Source organism: Seriola dumerili, unplaced genomic scaffold, assembly GCF_002260705.1.
Source record: "Seriola dumerili isolate Sdu_G_001 unplaced genomic scaffold, Sdu_1.0 BDQW01000592.1, whole genome shotgun sequence".
Lineage (NCBI taxonomy): Eukaryota > Metazoa > Chordata > Actinopteri > Carangiformes > Carangidae > Seriola > Seriola dumerili.
The window spans coordinates 332,326-355,314 of NW_019174847.1; the positions used below are offsets into that span (position 1 = coordinate 332,326).

At 44.0% G+C, this 22,989-nt stretch overlaps 1 protein-coding gene across 6 annotated transcripts in view; it reads left to right on the forward strand.

Moving 5' to 3' along the window:
* Positions 1–19,097, forward strand: part of LOC111236187 (polypyrimidine tract-binding protein 1-like) — a 32,660-nt gene extending 13,563 nt beyond the window's left edge. Inside the window, exons 1-15 of one of the 6 annotated variants that reach the window (XM_022764852.1) lie at positions 1,803–1,833; positions 5,063–5,111; positions 7,153–7,213; positions 8,023–8,195; positions 8,305–8,451; positions 8,540–8,668; positions 9,094–9,204; positions 9,334–9,511; positions 9,674–9,748; positions 10,222–10,364; positions 12,453–12,486; positions 13,923–14,015; positions 15,430–15,646; positions 15,760–15,837; positions 17,012–19,097. In XM_022764852.1, coding sequence (XP_022620573.1) covers positions 7,201–7,213; positions 8,023–8,195; positions 8,305–8,451; positions 8,540–8,668; positions 9,094–9,204; positions 9,334–9,511; positions 9,674–9,748; positions 10,222–10,364; positions 12,453–12,486; positions 13,923–14,015; positions 15,430–15,646; positions 15,760–15,837; positions 17,012–17,144 — 1,524 coding nt within the window. In that variant the 5' untranslated portion in view covers positions 1,803–1,833; positions 5,063–5,111; positions 7,153–7,200 and the 3' untranslated portion in view covers positions 17,145–19,097. Of the gene's footprint in view, positions 1–1,799; positions 1,834–5,062; positions 5,112–7,018; positions 7,080–7,152; positions 7,214–8,022; positions 8,196–8,304; positions 8,452–8,539; positions 8,669–9,093; positions 9,205–9,333; positions 9,512–9,673; positions 9,749–10,221; positions 10,365–12,452; positions 12,487–13,922; positions 14,016–15,429; positions 15,647–15,759; positions 15,838–17,011 lie in introns of those variants that run through there. The other 5 variants (XM_022764846.1, XM_022764849.1, XM_022764847.1 and 2 more) reach the window with 5 other exon arrangements.
* Positions 19,098–22,989: the final 3,892 nt, after the last annotated feature.

Genomic DNA, 22,989 nt, shown 5'->3' on the forward strand with positions numbered 1-22,989 from the left:
ATCCATATGAAGTAATGTCAGTTACAGGGTCATAATAACTGTATAATTAAAGTATAATAGCTGTATAGTTAGAGTATAATAAGTGTTTAATTCACTAAACAGTATCTGTGACTAATGTGTAGACCAACAACATATATAAAGTGGTCTCCACCAACACAACAGAGCTGAGGCTCCTCATGACACACAACCAGATACCTGGACCCGACCAGACCACTGATACAGCCATCAAACACAAACCTTTCAAAGTAAAGCACTTCCTGTGAGCTCTGTCCTCTGCAGGTGAGAGCAACAGGTCTGAATCAGTCAGTCAGAAAATAAACACAATAAATACTGATGTTACTTTTAAATGTAGTGACCACAAACTTAAATTCATCAGCAAGTTGAGCTGAAACAATTAGTCGATTCACAGAAAAATAATCAGTAACTACTTTGATCATTTACCAACAATTTCAGTCATTTTTCAAATTAAAATAATGAAATGTAAAGCTGATTATATATATATATATATATATATAATCAGCTTTACATTTCATTATTTTAATTTGAAAAATGACTGAAATTGTTGGTAAATGATCAAAGTAGTTACTGATTATTTTTCTGTGAATCGACTAATTGTTTCAGCTCAACTTGCTGATGAATTTAAGTTTGTGGTCACTACATTTAAAAGTAACATCAGTATTTATTGTGTTTATTTTCTGACTGACTGATTCAGACCTGTTGCTCTCACCTGCAGAGGACAGAGCTCACAGGAAGTGCTTTACTTTGAAAGGTTTGTGTTTGATGGCTGTATCAGTGGTCTGGTCGGGTCCAGGTATCTGGTTGTGTGTCATGAGGAGCCTCAGCTCTGTTGTGTTGGTGGAGACCACTTTATATATGTTGTTGGTCTACACATTAGTCACAGATACTGTTTAGTGAATTAAACACTTATTATACTCTAACTATACAGCTATTATACTTTAATTATACAGTTATTATGACCCTGTAACTGACATTACTTCATATGGATGATTGATGTGTTCAGACTGTGACTGTCCAGTTTGTTCAGTTCAATTGGACTGAATGTTAAAGAAGTGAAGCTGAGTGTAAATACAGTGTGAGGTCAGAGTTCAGATCAGAGGTCAGGTCACAGGTCACATCAGAGGTCAAAGGACAGGTCAGAGTTTAAAGGTCAGGTTGGAGGTCAGAGTTCAGGTGAGAGGAGGAGTGTCTCTTGGAGAGAGAACCAGGTAGAGTCTCATCAGCTGTGTCTGGATCTGCTGAGTCTCAACTTGTTGTCTTTTTGACTCACTGTCACTGAAGTCTGTCCAAAGCAGACTGTCCCTGCTGAAGACAGGTGTCCTACCTGTTCTACAAACCAACCAATCAGAGCACAGTAGGAAGTGATGTTGCTGCATGTCAACAGTTTCTCACGTTCTCTCCACGTCATGAGAGAAACACTTTACTGATGCTTTTGTAGACCAATCAATCAATCAATCAATCAAGAAAACAATAAAACAATAAAAGTCTCCGCTTTTAAATTCATTATTATAGATCTGTCACAAAGTGATTATTGTTTTATTATTTAGGGAAAGAAGTGAACATCTCTGGGTTTAGACTCCATGTCCTCAGGATCAGGACCATGACTCTCTCCTCCTTCTCTCCCTCCTCTCTGCTGGCTCCTCCTCCTCCTCCTCCTCCTCCTCCTCCGCCTCCTCCTCCTCCTCCTCCTCCTCCTCACCAGCTCTTTAACCTCAGTTTACTTTTTTTGCTGTTTGAGTTTTTCTCCCTGCTGCTTCTAACACGCTGTCTTTTCTTCACAGCAGTGTCCACCACGATATAACAGTTGGTACTAAGGTAGGCACCTCTGCTTCTTCCTCCTCCTGCTCCTCCTCCTCCTCCTGCTTCTTCCTCCTCCTCGGCTCCGTTGGTTTGTTTTCTGCTGTGAACATCACTGAGTGTGTGGCAGGACGGAGACTCTCTGTCTTTAGTGTGGAGTTTGTCTGAAGCTCAAACTGCAGCAGAGACTCATATTGGACAACAAGTCTGAGGATTATCAAGTTAGTCATCAACAACAACAACACTCCTGGTAAAGGACCAAACCCCTCAGTTTACATCAGTCACAGTCTGGCTTTTGGACATTTTTAATTGGGCAGTTGGCCATTGGTCAGAAACTGGAGGCTGTTGACGTTAATGATTCATTGATTAAAAATAAAATAATTAGCAGTTAGCTGCAGCTCTCCTTCAGAGAGTCCAAACACATAATGAACATGTTTTACAGAAAAAACAATGTTGAGAACAGGAGCTGCAACAATTAGTTGTTAAATCTGCAAATGTTATAACCAATAATAATAAATAATCATTTCAGTCTCAAAAAGTAAAAGTTAAATAAAACGGTTACTTCTCGCTGTCTCATCTGATATTAAACTCAATCACTTTGGTTCTGAACTGTCGGCAGAACAAACGTCACCTTGAACTTAGAGCAGTTGTTTCTCAGAATTTAGACATTTTATAGATAAAAGCAATGAATCAATATTATTCAGCTCATGAAGTGATAATGAAAATAACATTTACCTGCAGCACTGGTTCTTACTGTGAAGCCAGGACGCTCAGGCTCCATCACACTAACACAGTTTAGTTTTAAAACTCATCTCCTCTTCTACGTTTCCTCCTCCATCCACACAACTCCAGAGTCTTCAGACCCTCAAACTGAGACTTTGAGAAACTCTTTGGTTGTGTTTTATTTTGAAAACTCTGGGGTTGTGTTGTAGTGTCGATGGACAGAAACGATGAGGTCACACCCACCGTCTCTCCTGATTGGCTCTCATCAGCCTGGACTACCAGTGGTGAATACAACATGATAATGAATGACAGTGTTACTGACCTTGTTGTCTTTGCAGCTGCTGTTCACTTACATTCTCTGTTTTAATGCTACAACTGTCTCTGCTGTTCCTCCTTCAGAGGATTTACTGTAGAGGTGACAATCTACTTCCTGTTTACACCGGCTCACACATGCTCAGTGTAGGTGATGTCATGTGATGTGTGTTAGTGTGGATGGAGATTATTTCAGATATGGAGGTAAAACTCTCGTCTGGTGGAGATCAATTCTGTTTAAAAATGAAGACGTGTTGATGTGAACGCAGCCTCAGGTGAGGTGGAGGTTGTTCACTTTGATTTGATTATTGAGTTACTGTTTGAGGTCTGAATGAATGACGTGGACACAGTTTAGTGATTTGTTGCTGCTGTTTGGTTCTTGATGACTCAACAAGGCTTTTAACGTGAAACAGAGGGAGGAAGAATCCCTTCCCTGGTTGGCTTTTATTCTGAAAAGTTTGACTATGTGCAGTGTTGGAATGAAAGCAGTGATTCAGTTTTATTTTCCAGCTGCTTCAACATCAACAGCTTCAGTCGGTTCTTCAGTCTAATGGACAAACATGTTTATGTTTTATATTTCTGTAGTTTATTAATAACCTGTTTGACCTTGTGGTCCAGCAGAGTCTGTATCTGTGTGTGGACTCACTGAGACTCACCTGCTGCTGCATCCCAGGTGAGACAGCAAAGGAACGTCTGAAACAGTCTTGTTCAGGTGCCGGTCCTGAAATTACCTCACGTTGACCCTCGGCCTCAGAGCTGTGACAAACATGAAACTTCACTCATCAGAGCAAATGATGAACATCTGCTCTGTGTAGACAGTCAACACTACTGAGGGAGAGAACTACGACTCCCAGGGTGCATTTCACTAACAAACATCCAATCGCAGAGCTTCACCCTCAACTGTGCCAGCTCCCTTTTTAATATTTGTATCAACTCATGAACTCACACCTCCGACCACCTTCTTCTCCATGGCAACGGTGACCAATGTTGATGGGTATTGTAGTATTTAGATCAGCTGACTGAAACGTGATCAGTCATAAAGGTGTAAATAATTCAGACTGGAGACTGTAACATGAACCTGTCCAGCAGGTCCTGAATCTGAACCAGACCCTCACACTCCACTGGTCCACCCTGACTTCTACCTGTCAGGCTGCGCACACATCCATCCTCCTTCAGCGTGCTGCGTTCTGATTGGCCAGAGGCAGGTGAAGGTGTCAGGTGGTTTCAGGGCTTGACTCAGGGTCCTGAATTATTACTTAAGGCTGCTGGTTCCAGCTGGTCCAGGCTGAGGTCTAGGTCTGTGGTTCTCAGATCAGCTCCTGTTGAAGGGACACTTCAGGGTTTTTTTCCCGCAGTTTGTTTAGATGATGAAGAACAGGTCTGAGGTCTGCTGGGCTGCTGGTTCTGGTCTGGAACAGTCTGGTTGTAAAAACATAGAACCTGTCAGATGCTCTGACAACAGTTGAACTTGTCTTTAAATCTGATGAATGAGTCGTAACTTCCTCATTCATGTGGAAAAAGGAAGTGATTGTGTTGACACTTGTGTGAATAAGAGGAAAGAAGAAGAATCGAATGTGAGAGAGAGAGAGAGAGGGAGAGAGAGAGAGACCTGACCCCCCCAGATCTCTGGGTGAATGGAGAGAAGGAAACCAACAGCACCTGGCGACAGGAGAGTGATGAGCAGCTGTGATTGGTCAGTTACTGTTAGGGAGGGGTACCGAGCCCCGGTATTGAACGGGCCCCTGGGCTACATTATTCAAGACCGCAGTGTCAATAAGCTCTGAACTTAACGGTTCAGCTATCGGTACTGAAGCAGTCGTGGTTGTTTTTCTCGGCTTGATAAATGTATCTTGCACATTTATTTCACCAACTCAAATATCCGTCCATGTTTGATGTATTTTCGCCAAGAGATCTCTCTGGCTCTACTTTACTAGAGTGAATGCAGAAACAGCCTGTTGTCACAATGACAAATGTTATGTTTGTTCAAGTTTTTATTTCTTCCTTAAAAAGTATCGGTAAGAGTACCGTTAAAGTACCGGATCGATTAGCAGTATCAGCAAGAGTAGTAGTACTGTTAAAATGTTACGATACTCAAACATTACTGTTTGAGTTTATGAGGTGAAGTGTCCGCAGAGAGGAGCCTCAGTAATCGTGTGTTTGTGTGTTTGTGTGTGTGTGTGTGTGTGTGTGTGGGGGCGTGGGTGGTCAGCAGCTGTCACACAGGTACAGATGGAGATAGAGGGACACGGATCAGGTCTCAGGTTTCTGTCTATTATTGATGAGTATCAGTAAGAAGATCTGAGCTGCTTTGTTCACACAGAGAAACACTCTGCTCAGGTTCCTCTGTCGGTCTGAACAGCATCTGTGGAGACATTCAAATACACCATAAGAATACTGATAACTCTCATTCAGGATGGCTGCAGCTGATCATCTGATCACTTCTCACTCGATCGATCATCAAGTCAGTAAATACCTGTAAATGAAAACGACAGATATTCAGGTTAATGTCAGAGGATTAATTCAGCAGGTGTCTGAGAGGCTAACAGGACCAGGTCTTTATCTGAACCAGTCTAGTTTTAGACCACAAGCTTTTATTGTTGTAAAAGTCTGTGTGAAGAAAGATGAACAGGAGGCTTTTACTGTGAAGCAGCTAGAGGAAGCTCTGTGTGTTAGAGTCAGAGGAGCTTCCTGGTGGTTCTGTTCTTCAGGACCTGGTGTAGATGTATTCAGGTGGTTCTGGTCTGGACTGGTTCAGGATCAGTTTCAGTCTGAATGAGGCTCAGCCTGTTTGTCTACATCTGGTTTTCATTGAGCTCCACAGGAATTCACCCCCGGCCGCCTGCTGGGGGGAGGAGGGGGAGGAGAGGGGAGGGGGGAGGGGGGTTGAGCTGACAATGGTGTTTTCAGACTGAAGCTGGTGTTACACCAGTCAGATAGTTCCAGGGTTTAGATTCAGTTCTCCTTTGTAGTACAGTGACACCTGGTGGCTGCCATGGTAACAACATGAACATGTTCCTGTCACTCTGACACACACACACACACACACACACACACACACACACACACACACACACACACACACACACACACACACACACACAGATGAAATGGGTCTTTGTTCTGGCAGGGCTCTCTTCGCTTGAGTCAGTGTACTGATGCTGATATTTACTGGGTCCATAAACGCATCATCTGCAGCCTCTGTCTGATCTAATGACATTAATAGATATAGTGATATGAGTCATGATTATAGTGGGAATGAAAATCTAAAATGATCTGAACCAGACGAACATGTTTCACATCTGGAGAACAGGATCCGTCTCTGTGGCACCAAAATGAGTCATTTATGTTGAGACTCATTTTACTCATATTTTATTAAGAAACTGCAGCTCCTCTGATTTTCATATTTCACTTGGTCATATTGTGATTCCAGTGATATTTAGATTAATTGTTCAGCTCTAATTAACATCATGATTTAATCAGCTGAACACTCCAGCTGATTAAATGTCCATTCATTGGTTAATTGTCTGACAGTAGCAGTGAAACATGTCGTCACATCATGTCTCCATCAGATCACATCTGGTCCTCACGACATGACGAAAATCTACGATGACACTGTTCAATACTGCCATGACGATGTGACTGCGATAAATAAACAAATACTGAAGTGTTCATTTACAGTTTAGCTGAGTGAAGCTGAATGAAGAACCAGGACGAAGGTCACTATAGGTCATCTCCTCCGTCCTCCTCCCTCCACTGCAGGTAACACTGCTGGGGGGGAGCTGTTTTACTCATAGACGTTGTGATGACACTCACACTCAGAGCTACGACTGTAGTTGTTGTCAGCTCCAGTAAAAAGTTCCCTCCTCACTGGTCTCCAGCTCTGTGCTGTCTGTGTGTGAGAGGCTGCAGCACGACACCAAACGCTGTAGTTCTTTTCCAGTTCATTTGTTTCAGGTGCTGCACCTTGAAAACCCTGCGTACATGGCCTGTGTAAATGAAATGACTTTTTCTAATTCATGGCGTTTCTTTCTCTCTGTGATGTGTTTACTGCACATGTTCATATTCTTCACATTTTAAAACTCAAAACTGTTCACTGTAATGACAACAGACAACAACAACACTCCTCGTGAGTTCACTTCATGTCAGTCACTGCGACGTGAGTCTAAAGCCTCAGCCTGGATCAGGGTGTGATGGTGAATCAGAGCAGAGACGTTATCAGCCTTCACCAGGTGTGTGTGTGTGTGTGTGTGTGTGTGTGTGTGTGTGTGTGTGTGTGAGTCTGCCGCTGTGTTTCTGTTTCAGAGAGGATCTGACGAACTTTTCTCCAGCGTCTCCAACGGCCCGTATATCATGAGCACCACAGGTCAGAGCACTGCAGCTTTAACTGTGTGTTAATGTCAGCTGTTACTTTACTGTCGCCATGACGATGGCACCACACCTGACATACTGGACAACAGAAAGTCACATGACAAGACACCAGCTGTGTGATGGAGTGGAGAAAACACTGATCAGCTGAAGAACAGACACAAAGATGTTTTTCTGAATCAATTTTTATGTGAATGTTTGTTTTAATGTTGAGTTTCTGATGTGGACTCTGTCTCCACCACACATTCATATTCTACCGTTATAAACTGACACATCATCACAAGCTAATTCAAGAATGACTGTATTTAAATTTGACACCGTGTGAGCAGCAAAATCAATAAATAATCAATATTTCTCTGTTCCTGTCAGTGTGTAGAAAAACCACTGACAGCTTTATGTTTGATAATACACCGACTTCACACTTTAACTCCACAGGTGTGTGATTTCCTGTTTATAAGATTAGCTGGAGGTTAGTCAGTCAGTTTAAGAAGTTGTTGATTTATTTAAATCAAACTAACAGATAATTAAATAAATGAAACATGAAAGATTTAACATCACTTGGGGGATTTCAACTCATTAACATTATTTCTAAAATCCTGGATACAGTTCACACATGTCTGTAATCTGACGAACTAACCTAACAAGGTCTCACGAGGGCCGCAGTCTGCCGCGTTAAGTCTGTGACGACCTGAATCTGAGGAACCAGGTAGAACCTGAGGCAGGAGTCAGGAACCAACCAATGAACTGCTGAGTGACAGGACCATATGACTGACACATCATTTAAACTCCTCCCCCTCTCCTCTGTAGCCAATGGCAACGACAGCAAGAAGTTCAAAGGTGACATAAGAGGTCCCGGGGCGCCGTCCAGGGTCATCCACATCCGCAAGCTCCCTAACGACATCACTGAGGCCGAGGTCATCAGCCTGGGTCTGCCCTTCGGAGACGTGTCCAACCTGCTTATGCTCAAGGCCAAGAACCAGGTCTAGGACTGGGACTCTGAAGCCAGGGGGGTTACAGGGGTGTAGTGGGACGTGATACTGAACTGTCCCCTGTCTCCTCTCCCCTCTCTCCTGTCTCCTGTGTCCTCAGGCCTTCTTAGAGATGAACTCGGAGGAAGCGGCTCAGAATATGGTGGGTTATTACTCCACGGTGATGCCCATCATCAGACACCACCCGGTCTACGTCCAGTTCTCCAACCACAAGGAGCTGAAAACGGACAACTCCCCCAACCAGGAGGTAAGACTCCATCCTGTTAGCATCTGTTAACATATGTTAGCTTCTGTCCTCCACCATGTCTCACATGTTGTCCTTCGTCCCGTCTCAGAGGGCCCAGGCAGCTCTTCGGGCCCTCAGTACGTCTCACGTGGACCCAGCTGTGGCGGCTCCGAGCACAGTGCTGAGGGTGGTGGTGGAGAACCTGGTGTACCCCGTCACCCTGGACGCCCTCTGCCAGGTAAGATCAGTCAACAGCAACACAACCAGAGGTTTACACATGATACACAGCAGCAGGTTAGTGACATCACTTCAAACACAGTTGACACAGGATGTATTCAGGTGCAGTTGTGAGTGTAGGAGTCCAACACACTGAACTTGCTCTGGTCCCTGTGTGGAGGCAGGTGCCAGATCCTTCCCACTAGTTTGCCTTTGTGCTAGGCTAAGCTAACAGCTGTAGCTTCATATTGAGTGTAGAGGATCAGCTGACCTCAGCTCTACTCTGCTCCCTGTTTGACCAGCAGGAATGATGTCCTTCTGCCTCCAGTCTTTATGCTAAGCTAGGCGAACAGTTTCCCTCTGCTTTCAGTCTTTGTGCTAAGCTAAGCTAACCCCTGTATGTATGAGAGAGGATCACTCTGACCTCAGCTCCGCTCTGGTCCTCAGATCTTCTCTAAGTTCGGCACCGTGTTGAGGATCATTGTCTTCACTAAGAACAGTCAGTTCCAGGCTCTGCTGCAGTATCCTGACGGAGCGTCGGCCCAGGCTGCCAAACTGGTGAGTCCTGACCCAGAGAACCGTAACACTTACATGACCTGATCTCTCATTAACGTGTGTGTGTGTGTGTGTGTGTGTGTGTGTGTGTGTGTGTGTGTGTGTGTGTGTGTGTGTGTGTGTGTGTGTCAGTCTCTGGATGGACAGAACATCTATAACGGCTGCTGCACTCTGAGGATCAGTTTCTCCAAACTCACCAGCCTCAACGTCAAATACAACAACGAGAAGAGCAGAGACTTCACCAGACCAGACCTGCCCACCGGAGACAGCCAGCCCACCATGGAGCACCCGGCCATGGCTACAGCCTTCAGTAAGACCCCCCCACCCCCCCCCAGGACACCCCCACACCACTAATGTACCACAACCTTAGACTACGTCCTCATCCTGCTCTCTGCCCTGATTTCTTCGAATAAACAACAACACGTTTGATGTTTCTCAAACCTGTAACTCAGGTGTTGTCTCTGTTCTGCAGCTCCAGGTATCATCTCAGCTGCACCTTACGCCGGAGCCACTCACGCCTTCCCGCCAGCCTTCACCATCCAGCCAGGTGAGTCTCATCTGTAGTGAAATTACACCGAAGTCCGTCAACAGATATGAAGTCATAGAAACAAGAAACTGATCAGCTTCATATCTGAGAATCGGCAGTAATCCTGCGGAAGCTGTTTCCATGGTTACAGTGTCAACAGGAAGTGATAGTAACTAATGAAGCAAAAATTCACCACAATATAAAAAAGAGGAGGTCAAGAGGAAGTTAAATGATGATGTCACAGTGAAGTTGACCTTTGACCTTTTGGATATAAATGTCATCAGTTCATCATTATTAATTAATATTGGTGTTAAATTGTGTCACTGTATTATGTGTCTAATCACCTGTAAAAACAAAGACCTGGACCAGAAGCGGTCTGTGCAGGTCTGTAGTGTCCTGGAGTCCGACTCTGTCAGGGTCCTGGTGTCAGTAGTCTCAGTCAGGGGTCTCCTCCAGTTCTTGGTGGTGGTGTTTACTGGTCTCACCTCTCTCAGTCTCCTCCCCCTACCCAGGCCTGACGGTCCCCGCTCTGCCCGGAGCCCTGGCCTCTCTGTCCCTCCCCGGGGCCACCAGGCTGGGTTTCCCCTCCATCTCTGCAGGACACTGTGTCCTACTGGTCAGCAACCTGAACCCCGAGGTGAGTCCACAACAGAGCAGACAGTCCAAGTCCTCCTCTGGTCTCACATAGTGTCAGAGTCCTCATCATCATCAGAGTCTGCAGGTCTCTAAGCTCTGAGCTGTCCCAGAGGTCTGTGTTCTCCTGCTGCAGCTGCATGTTATTATAGACAGACTGAACCTTTAAATCCTCCTGTGACTCATCAACACAGACCTGCTGGGTCCTGCTGGATCTGCTGATCCTGCTGGTCCACTTCACTCTGCAGAGGTTTGTTAGGACACTTTGACGTCCGTCTTCCAGACACATTTACAGTTTGAAGTCTGTCTCCCTCCACTCTGACAGCAGGATACAGTCCTGCTTCCTGCTGTACAGTGTTGTCATGGTGATGATCATCATCAACCATCATTCACTTCACTGCTGCAGGAAGGATGGAGGTCACCAGTTTGGGGCTGGTTGCATCAATCACTTAAGTTTTCTACTTAAGTGTCACACTTAAGGGTTAATTTCTCCTTAGCTGAGGGAGTTACTCAAAGGTGACACACAAAATCTCTCCGAAGATTTCTTTAGTTAAAGTCAGTTAAGTTGTTGCACATAAGACCTTAGTGACCAAAGTTCACTGTGGTGAAGTTCCTGCCAAAACATCAAGAGGAAGAGACCTGCTTCTTTGATGTTACCTGCTTCCCAAAAGTGATCACAGGTGTCACAGGTGCTAATGGCAGCATTCTTTCACTGCTGAAAATGCCTCAACTTGCCTCAAGTGATTCCTTAAGTTTAAGATTAAGATAAGGAGAAAACTTTAAATACTTACGTGAACATTTTAAGGAAACCTAAAGGAGAAGACCTGTGTTTTCTCAGACGTTAAGGAAAATCTGAACTTAAGGTGTTTTGTCCAGCTGGTCCCTATTTTCTGTCACATTTACAGAATTGATCAGTTTCTGGTGACCTGAACTTTTTTTTTTTACGTTGGTCAGTTGACCTTTGATCTTTGTACCACTGATGATTTTTCACTGAGCTGCTGAGATTTCATGATGATCTGCTCTGATCAGATCTTCATCCAAGTTACAATAATGAACAAACACAATCTGTTGTAACTAATGACACAAATCAAACATTCAGATTGTAGCTCGACTAATGACATGAACAGAAGCTTCAGGAGTCAGAAGGTATCACACCTGGAGTCAGTCAATGAAACCAGACTGGAGGTTTAGAGACACTTGGATTTATAAAAATCATCAGCTGATGAGAATCAGGCCTCACAACAAAGATCTCAGAGACTGAGGATGAAGAAATGATGAAGGTCACAGAGTTCAGATCTTCGTACATCACAGACTGTCTGTAGGTGAGGTGATTCAGTGAAGTAATGTCCAGACTCCAACAGATGAAGCTCAGGGTCACAGCTGAAGGTGAAGCAGGTGGACCAGCATCAGGATCTGGTCTCTGCTGCCTCTGGACCTGAACCAGGTCTCTTCCAGGATCATGTCAGGTGTCTGTCCACCTGCTGAAGCTCAGGAGAAGACAAGTCCACCTTCAGGAGTGGTCCAGGTTATTGACCTCCTGTTTCCACTGTACGACGTCAAACTGTCCTTACAAACCTCGCCAGCGTTACATCACCGTTACATCATCGTTACATCATCAACATTACAACCAGAAGTCAGAGCTGTCCGTCATTACATCATCATGGTTTGACCTTGTGTTTCTTCTTCTGTAAGACATTAAATGTTTTGTCTCTCCTGTGACTTCCTGTAATGTTTTTAATGCCTCCATATTAAACTCTGTTGCCATGAGACAAACCCCCCCACCCACATCCCACATCCCCCGAACACCCCCCCCACACACACACACACACACACACACACCCACACCCACACCCACACCCACACCCACACACACACACACACACACCTGTGCAGTCTTGTGTGACCATGTTCTCATATTGACATCATCTGACCCCTCCTCTCCAAAGGTAATTAACCTCCTGATTGACCCCTCACCTGTCTTTTTTTTTTCCTTTAATTTGTTGCCATGGAAACGCCTCGGACCCTCCACCTGTCCTGCCCTCCCACCTTTACCTGTCCTGTCCCTCCGCTGCCTTCTCTGCTGTCTTTAAAGAGAGTTACACCCCACTGCCTCTTTATTCTCTTCGGTATGTTGTCACTAGCTTCTTATTTTGAATTCTCAGTATCAGCTGTTGATTTAACGTCATGTTGGTTGTTTTTCCTCTTTTTTCTTTGGTTTTTATTTTTAAAAAACGAGTGTCTGCTGGTTGTGTCAGATGATGCGTGTTGATTTGATTTGAGTTTATTGATCACAATATTTGCAGCTTCTCCTCAGTGATTGTCGCAGTTTGATTCTCAGGAGCTGGTTAAAGACACAGGGACCATCTTAAAGCGGTTACCATGACGAATGATGTTGTGTTGTATATTCACAAGCAAATGTAAAGCTCCTCCAGTGTAAAGGTCTGTGTCCATGTGTAGTGTGATTATAGATCAGCTCTAGCTTCTATATTAATACTGTGAAAGTATCAAAGCCTCAGTCCACAGAGAAATGCACACAGCCTGTATTCAGACACTGAGCCTTAAAACCAGCCGTCAGGACTTCTGGAACTTTGTGATGTCACAACAAAGCAGTCGCCAAGCCCCGCCCACCTGGACCCACCATCCAAACCTTTACAGGATTTGGTTTCTCTGAGTGTTTTTACCTGAAATCTGCTTTATTTTTATTGGATCACTCAGAAAACAGAGAGTAGCCTGAGAGAGGAGATGTAAAACTACAAATATATCTTCTTGTGGATCTAGACTTCAAATAAAACACAGAAGAAGAATTAAAAAAAAAAAATCATCATGTTTATGAAAAAAAAGATTTTTAATTGTAGAAATCAAACCATCACACTGGACTGTATGTAGTTCAAAGTAATGTTAGATGATCTAGAGCTGTTTTATTTCATCATCACATGGAACAAAGAAACAAACATTGTTACATTTTATTTTTAATTGGACAATTGACTGAAAAACGCTGCTCTCTGAACACATTCAGTTTGACCTTAAGTGACCTCTGAGGCGCTGCATCTACTGTGATCATACGTCAGTGACCTTGTCTCAGTTTGAGTTTGCATGCCGAGTTTCCTTCAGTTTGCATGTCCTCAGTGCTGAATCAGCTGCTCCTGGTTTTTAGTCCACACATCAGAGCTCCACCACGGTGTAATCTGCCATTTTTAATTTCCTCTGACCCTCAGTTTCCTCACTGCATCTCCTGTGTATAACCATCCAGGAATTCTGCCTTCTAAATTAAATTCATTAATTTGTTAGTGTTTCCTGACAGCAGCGTCTCACTGCTGCTCCTCCTCCACCTCCAGGTTTACACCTCCACAGATTTCTGTATTAACACATTAAAACAAAGTTCTCAGTAGAACCTCTTCCACATTAGATTAATATGAGCTTTAGACCAAGGGTCAATGGCGTGGCTGTAGTCAGTCCAGTGTCATACACAGTGTCCTGTAGAGTTTATCTTGGTGTTCTGTTTGTGTGACGTTCTGTGTAACAAGTGTTTCACCTGTTGTTGTACTTCTGACTGTGTGTTTAGGTGTTTATGGCGACGTGATGAGAGTGAAGATTCTGTTCAACAAGAAGGAAAACGCCCTGGTTCAGATGTCTGACAGCACACAGGCTCAGCTAGGTAACATGTTCTCTGGATCGTCTGGTGGTTGAGACTGTTCTCTGTTCTGGGCTCTTTTTTTTACTGACATTCAGCATCATATTTCCATACAAATCATTTCAGATTTTAAACTGAATGTATTTGACATATTTGTATTTGTCACAGATCTCTAAATACTTCTACACATGTAGAAAAAGACAATGAATGAGTAGATTGTCATCTTGTCTCCTTAACAGAATTATGGATTTGTGAAAATAAAATCAAGCCTTTGTGGCGTCACATAATTAATACATTTTTTCCAGTATATTATAAATGGTTCCAATTTATGTTAATGAAAGCTGTTATTTTCTCCATTTTGTAAATGTCCATCATAATTTCCATCCATGTATTTACATTGGTTTCCTGTGATAATCATTTCCCGCTGAGGTTCTTTTTACCAGCCACCAGCAGGATACTCATTAAATATTTATTACTTTTTGATCAGTGTTGAGACATATCCACAGTATATCGTCTTAATGTCCACAGGGATCACACATTTAAAATGTCTTCTCCAGGTGTCTCTGATGCATTTTCACTTCCACAGATTCTCCAGCAAACAAAGACTATTATCATAATGGGATTTTTGTGTAATAAAATACCTGATCAGGTTCTTCCAACCAAACTCCATTTCTGTGAGCTGGTACGCTTCCATTGGTACTTCCATATTGTCGCCACCTTTGTTTCGTGTCATTCTCAGTCGCTCAGTTCCTGTCACTTCTCTACTTTCTGCTGTCAAAGACAAAAATACTTTGAAAAGTACTTTTTAAACTGAAGATCTTCAGGTAAATTCAGGTTCCAGTTTACAGATGCTCATAAAAAGAGATCCTAGTTATTTTTCAGCTCAGCCTTTTCACATCCCAGCTTTGTTATCTTGATATTTATGATGACAAATATTTAATATTTAGTTTTTATTTTGATAAAGGGATTACAGTTATAGAATGATAAACGGACTTCACTTAAAAAGCACGCATCTGTGCTTCACAATGGAAACCACACTACTACTGATGATACAGTAGCCGGGAATCAAACCACCGACCTTCTGATTGGTGAATGACCAGCTCCACCTCCTGAGCCACAATGATAATATAATAATATTGTGGTTTGTGTTCGTTATGTTGACACAACCAGGAAGATGGAACTGTGCAGCTTCCAGACGTAACAGGACCAAAAATATATTCAAATCATGACATTAAGATTCCCAAACCTAAACACCGAACTACACAAAGTTGTGTACAGAGGACAAGCAGGTCTACCTTTTATTTTTATTCTTACTTATTTGACAGCACTATGACTTCTTCTCTGAAGGATGTTGACGCATTAAACAATAGGTTCTTATCAGTTCGGTCCTTGTCTGGTCAGAAACTTGAGCAGCGTTCTCCACTCGTCTGGTTTGCAGCTATGAGTCACCTGAACGGCCAGCGGCTGCATGGGAAGCCTCTGCGCATCACGTTGTCCAAACATACCAACGTCCAGCTTCCCCGTGAGGGCCACGAGGACCAGGGCCTGACCAAAGATTATAGCAACTCCCCCCTGCACCGCTTCAAGAAGCCCGGCTCCAAAAACTACTCCAACATCTTCCCACCCTCTGCCACCCTACACCTCTCCAACATCCCGTAAGTCCTTCAACACCTGGTGTACAAATATGGACACCTGAGGAACACTACACCTGACACCAAACTAAGTCCACCTGCAACATTTCTCAATTCTGGTCTGTTTTTGTTCTTAGCCCTTCTGTGGTAGAAGATGACCTCAAGATGCTGTTTTCCAGCTCAGGAGCCATGGTCAAGGCCTTCAAGTTCTTCCAGTAAGTCATCCATCACTGATCAAAGCCCTGCCACTCTCTCTGCTACTGCCCTGCTGTCTCCCAAAGTCCCTGTCCCTGTTCTCAAGCCTTCACCCTAAATTCCTTTTCTTGTTCTGAAAGTCCTGTGGTTGTTTCATCCTGAAGCTTTAGGCCTTCCCCTGAAGTCCTCGTCTCTGCCCTGACCTGAAGCCTGAGTTTGACCTAAACCTTCTCTTCCCCTTTACCTTATCCCTTCATCTTTTTTTTTGATCAAGGTATTTTTATTCAGTTTTACAAATTATAGTTTACAATTTAACATAGGTCCAACAGAACATACAGGGAAAGGAAAGAAAAGCACCCCCCCACAAATACCAGACAGAGTTCACAGTATAAAATACAGAGTTAGAAAAAAGAGAATAAGAAATATAATAATGATAATGATGACAGAGGACAACAGCAGAGGTTTACAGTATTATATTCTCTGCCTCCATATCTTCAACAAACATTAAGAAATTTTCTAGTAGACCCCCTGATTGTGTATCTGATCTTCTCCAACTTGATATGGTACATGATTTCCCTAACCCAATGACTGTATGTTGGAGGTGCTTTCCATTTCAATAATATCAGTCTCCCGGCCAGCAGAGAGCAGAAAGCCACCATTATTCTTTCCCACTTCTCGAGATGGGAGTCTATCTGGGTTACACCGGAAAGCGCAACGAATGGAGACGGTACAAGCCTTTTCGCAAAGATCTTAGAAAAGGTCTCAAAGATGGGCTGCCAGGAAGTGCCAAGCTTTGGACATGTCCAGAACATGTGTAAGAGAGTGGCTGGATCTCGCCCGCATCTATCACAAGTGGGGTCTATATCAGCATTGATCTTACAGAGTCTAACTTTAGACCAGTGCAGTCGATGTAAAATTTTAAACTGAATGACAGTATGCCTAAGACAAATGGAAGACGATTGAATTCCCTGTATTATTTTGTGCCAAGTGTCGTCTGTGATTTGCTCATTTAAATCTGTCTCCCATTTATTTCATCCCTTCATCTTGATGTTTGTTTGTCGTTTGTCACATTTTTGTAAGAAGTTAAAAACCTTCCACCTCTGATTAGAGTCTCGGCGTCCGGAGGTTGTACTGTGGTTTTAGAGAAATACCATGTTCTCAGTCTTAAGCACCTCCTGCTGCTCTGTCCTTCAGGAAGGACCACAAGATGGCTCTGATCCAGATGGGCTCGGTGGAGGAGGCCATCGAGTCCCTCATCGAGTTCCACAACCACGACCTGGGAGAGAACCACCACCTGCGGGTCTCCTTCTCCAAGTCCTCCATCTGAGCCTCAGACTCCACCATCGGACTCCTCTGCTCCTCCGAGGGCTCGATGGTGTCCACTACACTCCGATCATTCCAACACGTCTGCAGAAACCACCGTGAACTCTGGTGTGATGTTAAATTATTGTTTAAACTCTTTGCCTTCAAAGAGGATTAGGGTCTCTGGAGAAAATACTGGACTTCTCTGAAGTCTGGAGGAAGTCAGGATTCTGTGTTTAATCTCAGATTCACAGAATAAAGTCAGGATTCTGAGTTTATGGTCAGGATTTGAAGGAGGTTTCTTACCTTCTTGTTGTGGAGCTGTTACTTTGAGCCACTCTTGCCTTTTGACTTTAATGTCACAACTAAAGAATTAAGGTCATTTTAATTTATTCTCCAGAATTGGATTTAAAACCTTTGAATTCTGAATTCATGAACTCACAGTTCTCTCTTTAATCTCAGTTCCCTGTGGCCCTAGTCCTCTTCTCTGGTTTCCCCCTTAGAAGTAACTCTAGTCTTGACCAGTTCTGACACCTTTCCTGAGTCCACCTCAGGCTGTCAGACCTTAGACCAGGCCTCGTTATCCACAGTCCGGTTTGGCCTTCAGATCATCCCTGTGCCTTATTCCTGGAGTCAGAGCGATCTCGACTCGGAAAAACAAATCTCCCATCATGCCTCTGTAAACTGGCAAAGAGCAGGTTTACAGTTGACAAAGGTTTACTGTTGAGATGTATTACAGATGTATCAACATTGTAAGTGTATTTTATTGGTGTTTCCTTCATGTTAGTGTTTTGTACTGCTGGTTACTGTAGCGTCAGACATGTGAACTGATTCTGTTTTAGCCGTTTGCTGGGTCTTTAGTTCTAGATGAGATTCTCTTTTTTTTCTATTCTTCTTTGATTTCTTTATTTCCATGTATGCAATCACGTTTTATTCAAATCAAATATTGTAGCAATATTTTAATCATTCCTGAGCTTTTATTTGTCGGGTGTGTCTCGGCGGTTTGTTCCTGTCGTGTTCTGTTGGGTTTGTCGTTCGCTCGTCTTGTCTGTCGCCTCTGAACGGTTTATTTATAAGTTTGATCCACTACAGCTGAAACCAAAAACGGCCTTTTAGATGCAAACAAACCCGCCTGCCTCAGGTTTCTGGTTTTAAGGACTAAAAAAATACAAAAGATGTTGAACTGGTTTAGGCGCTCTTGGTGTTTCCTGTGGGAATGTTTTTATTAGTTTCTCGACCGCTTCACTGGATTCCGCCGGCCAATGCGACTTGAGGCTCTGCTGATTCAGCAGTTGTTCTGTGCCTTCGCCGCAGCACCGAGTCGTACGACGTCAGACGCTCGGCCGCCGTCAGAGACAAACTGAAACCAGATGTTTGGTTCTTCTTTGTCTTAATATTATTACGTCGACATTCCAGCCGCTCACCTGAACTTCACCATGAAGCTGCTTCACTGTCTGAACCGCAGGTTTACTCTGAACGAGCCGCTCAGGGCAGTAAAGTTGTGGTGCATTCAAGACACCTGGGAGGTTTGGTCGATGATGGTTTGAAACTAGAAAAAAAGGAAAAATGACTGCTGTGTGTCAGTCCCATCCTGCTCCGTGTCCAGACCATCGGACAGATCCAGACAGCAGGAGGCTGAACCTCTGAGTTCCCACAATGCACTGCAATTCAGGCTCTCGTATAAAGGTCCCTGCAGTCTGTAAACAACCTGATAACAGTCTGTAAACAGTCAGTATTTACTCTCAGCTCAGTTTTTAATGTCGTCAGAATTCGTCAGAATTCTCTTCGGCTCTTTTCAGTTTGGTTTTAATTCAGGAAACAATTTAGTTTTATAATAATATAAATGTTAGTTGCACGTCTGTGACTCAGACCACATCTCTGGTCTGCTGCAGGTCTGGATCCTGAGAAGAGGGCTCGGTTTTCCTCCAGGGGACAGATCCACCGAGCTGTCGGTCTGAACGTCCTCTTGTAGTTTCAGTACCCAGCGAGTATTAAAATACAGGAAATACCTGACACATCTCAGCTGTGTCACCCCCTCCACTGCCACAGTATGTAGTCTGACCCTGACCACGAGGTCACAGGTCATAGGTCACCCCTGTGGTTCACCTCCACAAACAGGACGCACAAACTTCTACATCAGCACTGAGACCTGGTTCCTCAGATTCTGGACATGACACCGAGGTCTCAGTCTGACTGTAGTGTACAATCAGACAGTGGAGCAGTGACGTGCTGTTCATCACACAGAGGCTGAGACACTGACCCGGATCAGGGACCCGGATCAGGGACCTGGATCCTCAACAGTTACTGAAATTTAAATACTGATGTATCTCTGTGAACCGTTTCTCCCCAGGTGCCTTGAATGCATCGTGAGCCCTCAGCGTCAGGTGAGACAGGTGAGATAGGTAAGGCAAGACTGGGACCAGTCAGTCAGAGGTAGAGAGTTGGTGGGGGGAGGGGAGGGGAGGGGGGTGTTAGCTGTACATACATGTTTTGTAGCACAGGTGGAGTCAGAGTGAAGTTGGTTTTATATCTGATGAAACGTGTATATTTTGATTCAAGTGTCGACGGTTCTGAGCCTCAAACTGTCACAGAGAAAAACATTAAATCACTTTTTATCTAAGACTGCTTCGTGTGTGTGTGTGTGTGTGTGTGTGTGTGTGTGTGTGTGTGTGTGTGTGTGTGTGTGTCGATTGGAACTACATTAGAAATAGAACATTAAGATGACATTAAAATCTAAGAATAAAAATATTAAATAAGTGACATCAAATTTAAAAGAATTGATAAACGACATTAAAACAAGGAAATGCACCAGATTAAACAGATGTTAGTGATTAATTGTTGAGCTGCAGCAAACTGATGTGATTTAAATGAGCTGACGGTCTCAGCTGATCTCAGGTGTCCAGGAAGCTGGTTCCACAGGCGAGGAGCAGAGACCAGATCTGACCGGTCACAGCAGGTGTCACCTGTGTCAGGTAAATCCTGGACACCTGAAATTATTCATATATATTCTTAATGAATTCATGCAAATTAAAAACAATAAACTCATCTAGTAAAAGGGATTTAATCCAGCCTCCCATGTAATCATTGAGACTGAGATGAAGATCCGTTATGACGTCACTTCCTGATGATGACATCAATGTCATGGTTGTCTGTCTTCAGGTAATTTATTGTTATTCATTTTATTATTGATCATACTCGTGTTTGTTAACAGCACAGACACTACATCTGTTTCCACCTGTTTATTTACATTTTCAATCCGCATAAAAAATAGAAAAAGATCTAAATATGCAGAGTCTGTTCAGTGTCAGCAGCTGTGGGTGAAAAGAAAACCACGTCATGAATAAACTGATAAACATGAAGAGGGAAACGGCTGTGTGGAGTGATGACGAGGAGGCTGAACCTTCCTCACATTACAACAGTCGACAAACACGAACATCAGATCTCCATCATGTTCTCCTCATGGTTTTAATGAGCTCTTCTTCTGTGGTTTAATGAGCATCAGCTCCAGCAGCTGTTTCTCTCCATCAGTCGACTGTTCACACAGAGCCGGAGACGCAGCTCAGGTCTGACTTTTTACGGACAAGTGAAGTTTTTATTTTATTTCATTTTTTACCAGGATCATTTTTCTGTTTTTTTTTTCCCCAACTGAAGTTTTTATTTATTCATTTTTTTGCATTTGTTTTTTTCCTGTCTATAAGCAACCCCGAGCAGACAGGTGAAGTTATTGTTTATTGAGAAAAATCTTAAGAAATGTAAGTTAAAGTTAAATGTAAGTTTAAAAACAGCAGTTGTTTTCACAGATCTCTTGCCTTTCAGTGCTACTTGGTGGTAAATGTGGTTAAAGTTAAACCTGAGTCGTCGTCTGTGTTCAGGCTCATCAGACGCTGCTGCTCGTTAACTGACAGGAAGACGTTGGTGTCGTTTCACCATCTCAGCAGCAGGTGGCAGCAGTGAAACATGAGACAGCTGACAATCACTGACTCTGCAGGCAGCCATGTTCTCTCCTCATATACACCTGTAATAACACATCACTGATGTGTTATTACAGGTGTATATGAGATTTGATGACGATGTCAGACAGGTGAACTGGTGAAGATGTGTGATTAGAACCAGCAGGTGGCAGCAAACATCCACATGTTCCCCAGCAAAGACTGACTGTCACCAGTGAGTCATGTACAGTCGGTGAGCACTTTATTAGGAACACCTGCTGATACATGCAGGTATACAGGCACCTGAGGCGGGTCCTGGAGGACCTGGTCTGAGGGATTTGGATTTGTGCTGAGGCAGCAGACGGTCAGTCTAGATCCATGGACCAGACCCGATCAGACAACACATCTTCACCTGTCACCAGTTCACCTGCTGCTGGTGGTGTGATGGCGGGGGGAATGTTTAGAATCACTTTGGTGCCTTGAGGTCAAAGGTCAACTTCAATGTGACACTGTTGCCGTGTTCCAGTTCAGGGGCCCTCATCCTTCAGAGGGTGTGGTCTATGAGAGACTGTGACCATGTTTCCTGTAACCTGATTGGTCGGAGGAGGAAACGACCAGGAGGCGGGAAATCTATTTGTTGTTTTAAAGTTTAAATCTGAGTCATGTCGTCTGCAGGTGACGGGTCTGATTCTGATCTGTAATTTAATTAGTGTGAAATATTATGTTTTTAAAAAATCAAATTCATCAATAACCAATCACTGCAGCTCTTAGAAGAATGATCACTGTTCATTGGTCCATCTGCTCCAGGTCTCATTCATTCATTCATTCATCACTGTGGATCATGTTGTCTCTGGTCTGTCATCAGACTCTAACACTGTGAGGCGTTCAAGGTCTGAAAGTCCTGAACCTGATGAACCTGCAGAGACTCAAAGGCCAGAGACAGGAGCTTTATCTGAGAGGAAGATCAAAGAGGAGGAGGAGGGTGCGAAGATAATAAAACAGAAGAAGAAGAGAAGTGAAGCGTTCACTTTCACATTCAGTCCTGTGGAAATGACAAGATGAGATCTGAGGCTTTACAGACTGAAGGAAGTTCATATCCGTGTCACCCCCCCCCCACCCACTGCCTCCACGCTGGACCGGTGACACGCCGCCAAACAAAGAGGGATTGTGGGAGAAAAAGCGCCTGCACGCCAGCTTGGTCTGACACAAATCCTTCAATGTGAGGGAAGAGTTAGCATAATCCTACACACACACACACACACACTCTCTCAGACTCATCCCCCAAATCATGACGTGGTCAGGATCTGTTTCGGATCCAGGACCTGTCGGGCACAGGGATGATGTCCCGTGTGGGGGTGGGTCTACACCTGTTCAGGTGCCAGGACTCTCAGGTGGTTTTGAGGGACCGATGGTGGTTGAAGGGAAGACCTGGACCTCCTTGTCACTCCAGGTCTGCTTGAGTTCATCTGATCCAGATCACGTGGAGAACCTGGGCCCAGTCTCAGCGTTAGTTGTTGTTGTTTTTTCTTGTGTTTTTCTGAAGCAGACGGTGAAGTCGAAAAAGAAGGCGGAGCCTCGTTCAGAGGTGCTCCAGCTGCACCACATCTGCAACATAAAGTCAGGTAGAGTTGACTGATATGTCTAAACGTGTTGTCCTAGAAACGTCAGGTGCTTCCACAGACAGCAGCTCACCTGTGTCCTGACTCACCTGGACAGTGTGTCTCTAGCAGCTTCTCTCTCTCTCTCTCTCTCTTTATTTATTTGATGGAGTTTTCAGCAGCAGCGGGAAACATATTGGCTGAGCTCACCAAGGTGTGTTAATGCCTGGTGGGCATCTACTTTAAATGCTAATTCTCCCGCCTTCCATCCTGCACCCAAACATATCAACTGGCCGCTAACTACCCCGCCCCCCACCCGCTCCGCTGCCCCCCACCCGCTCCG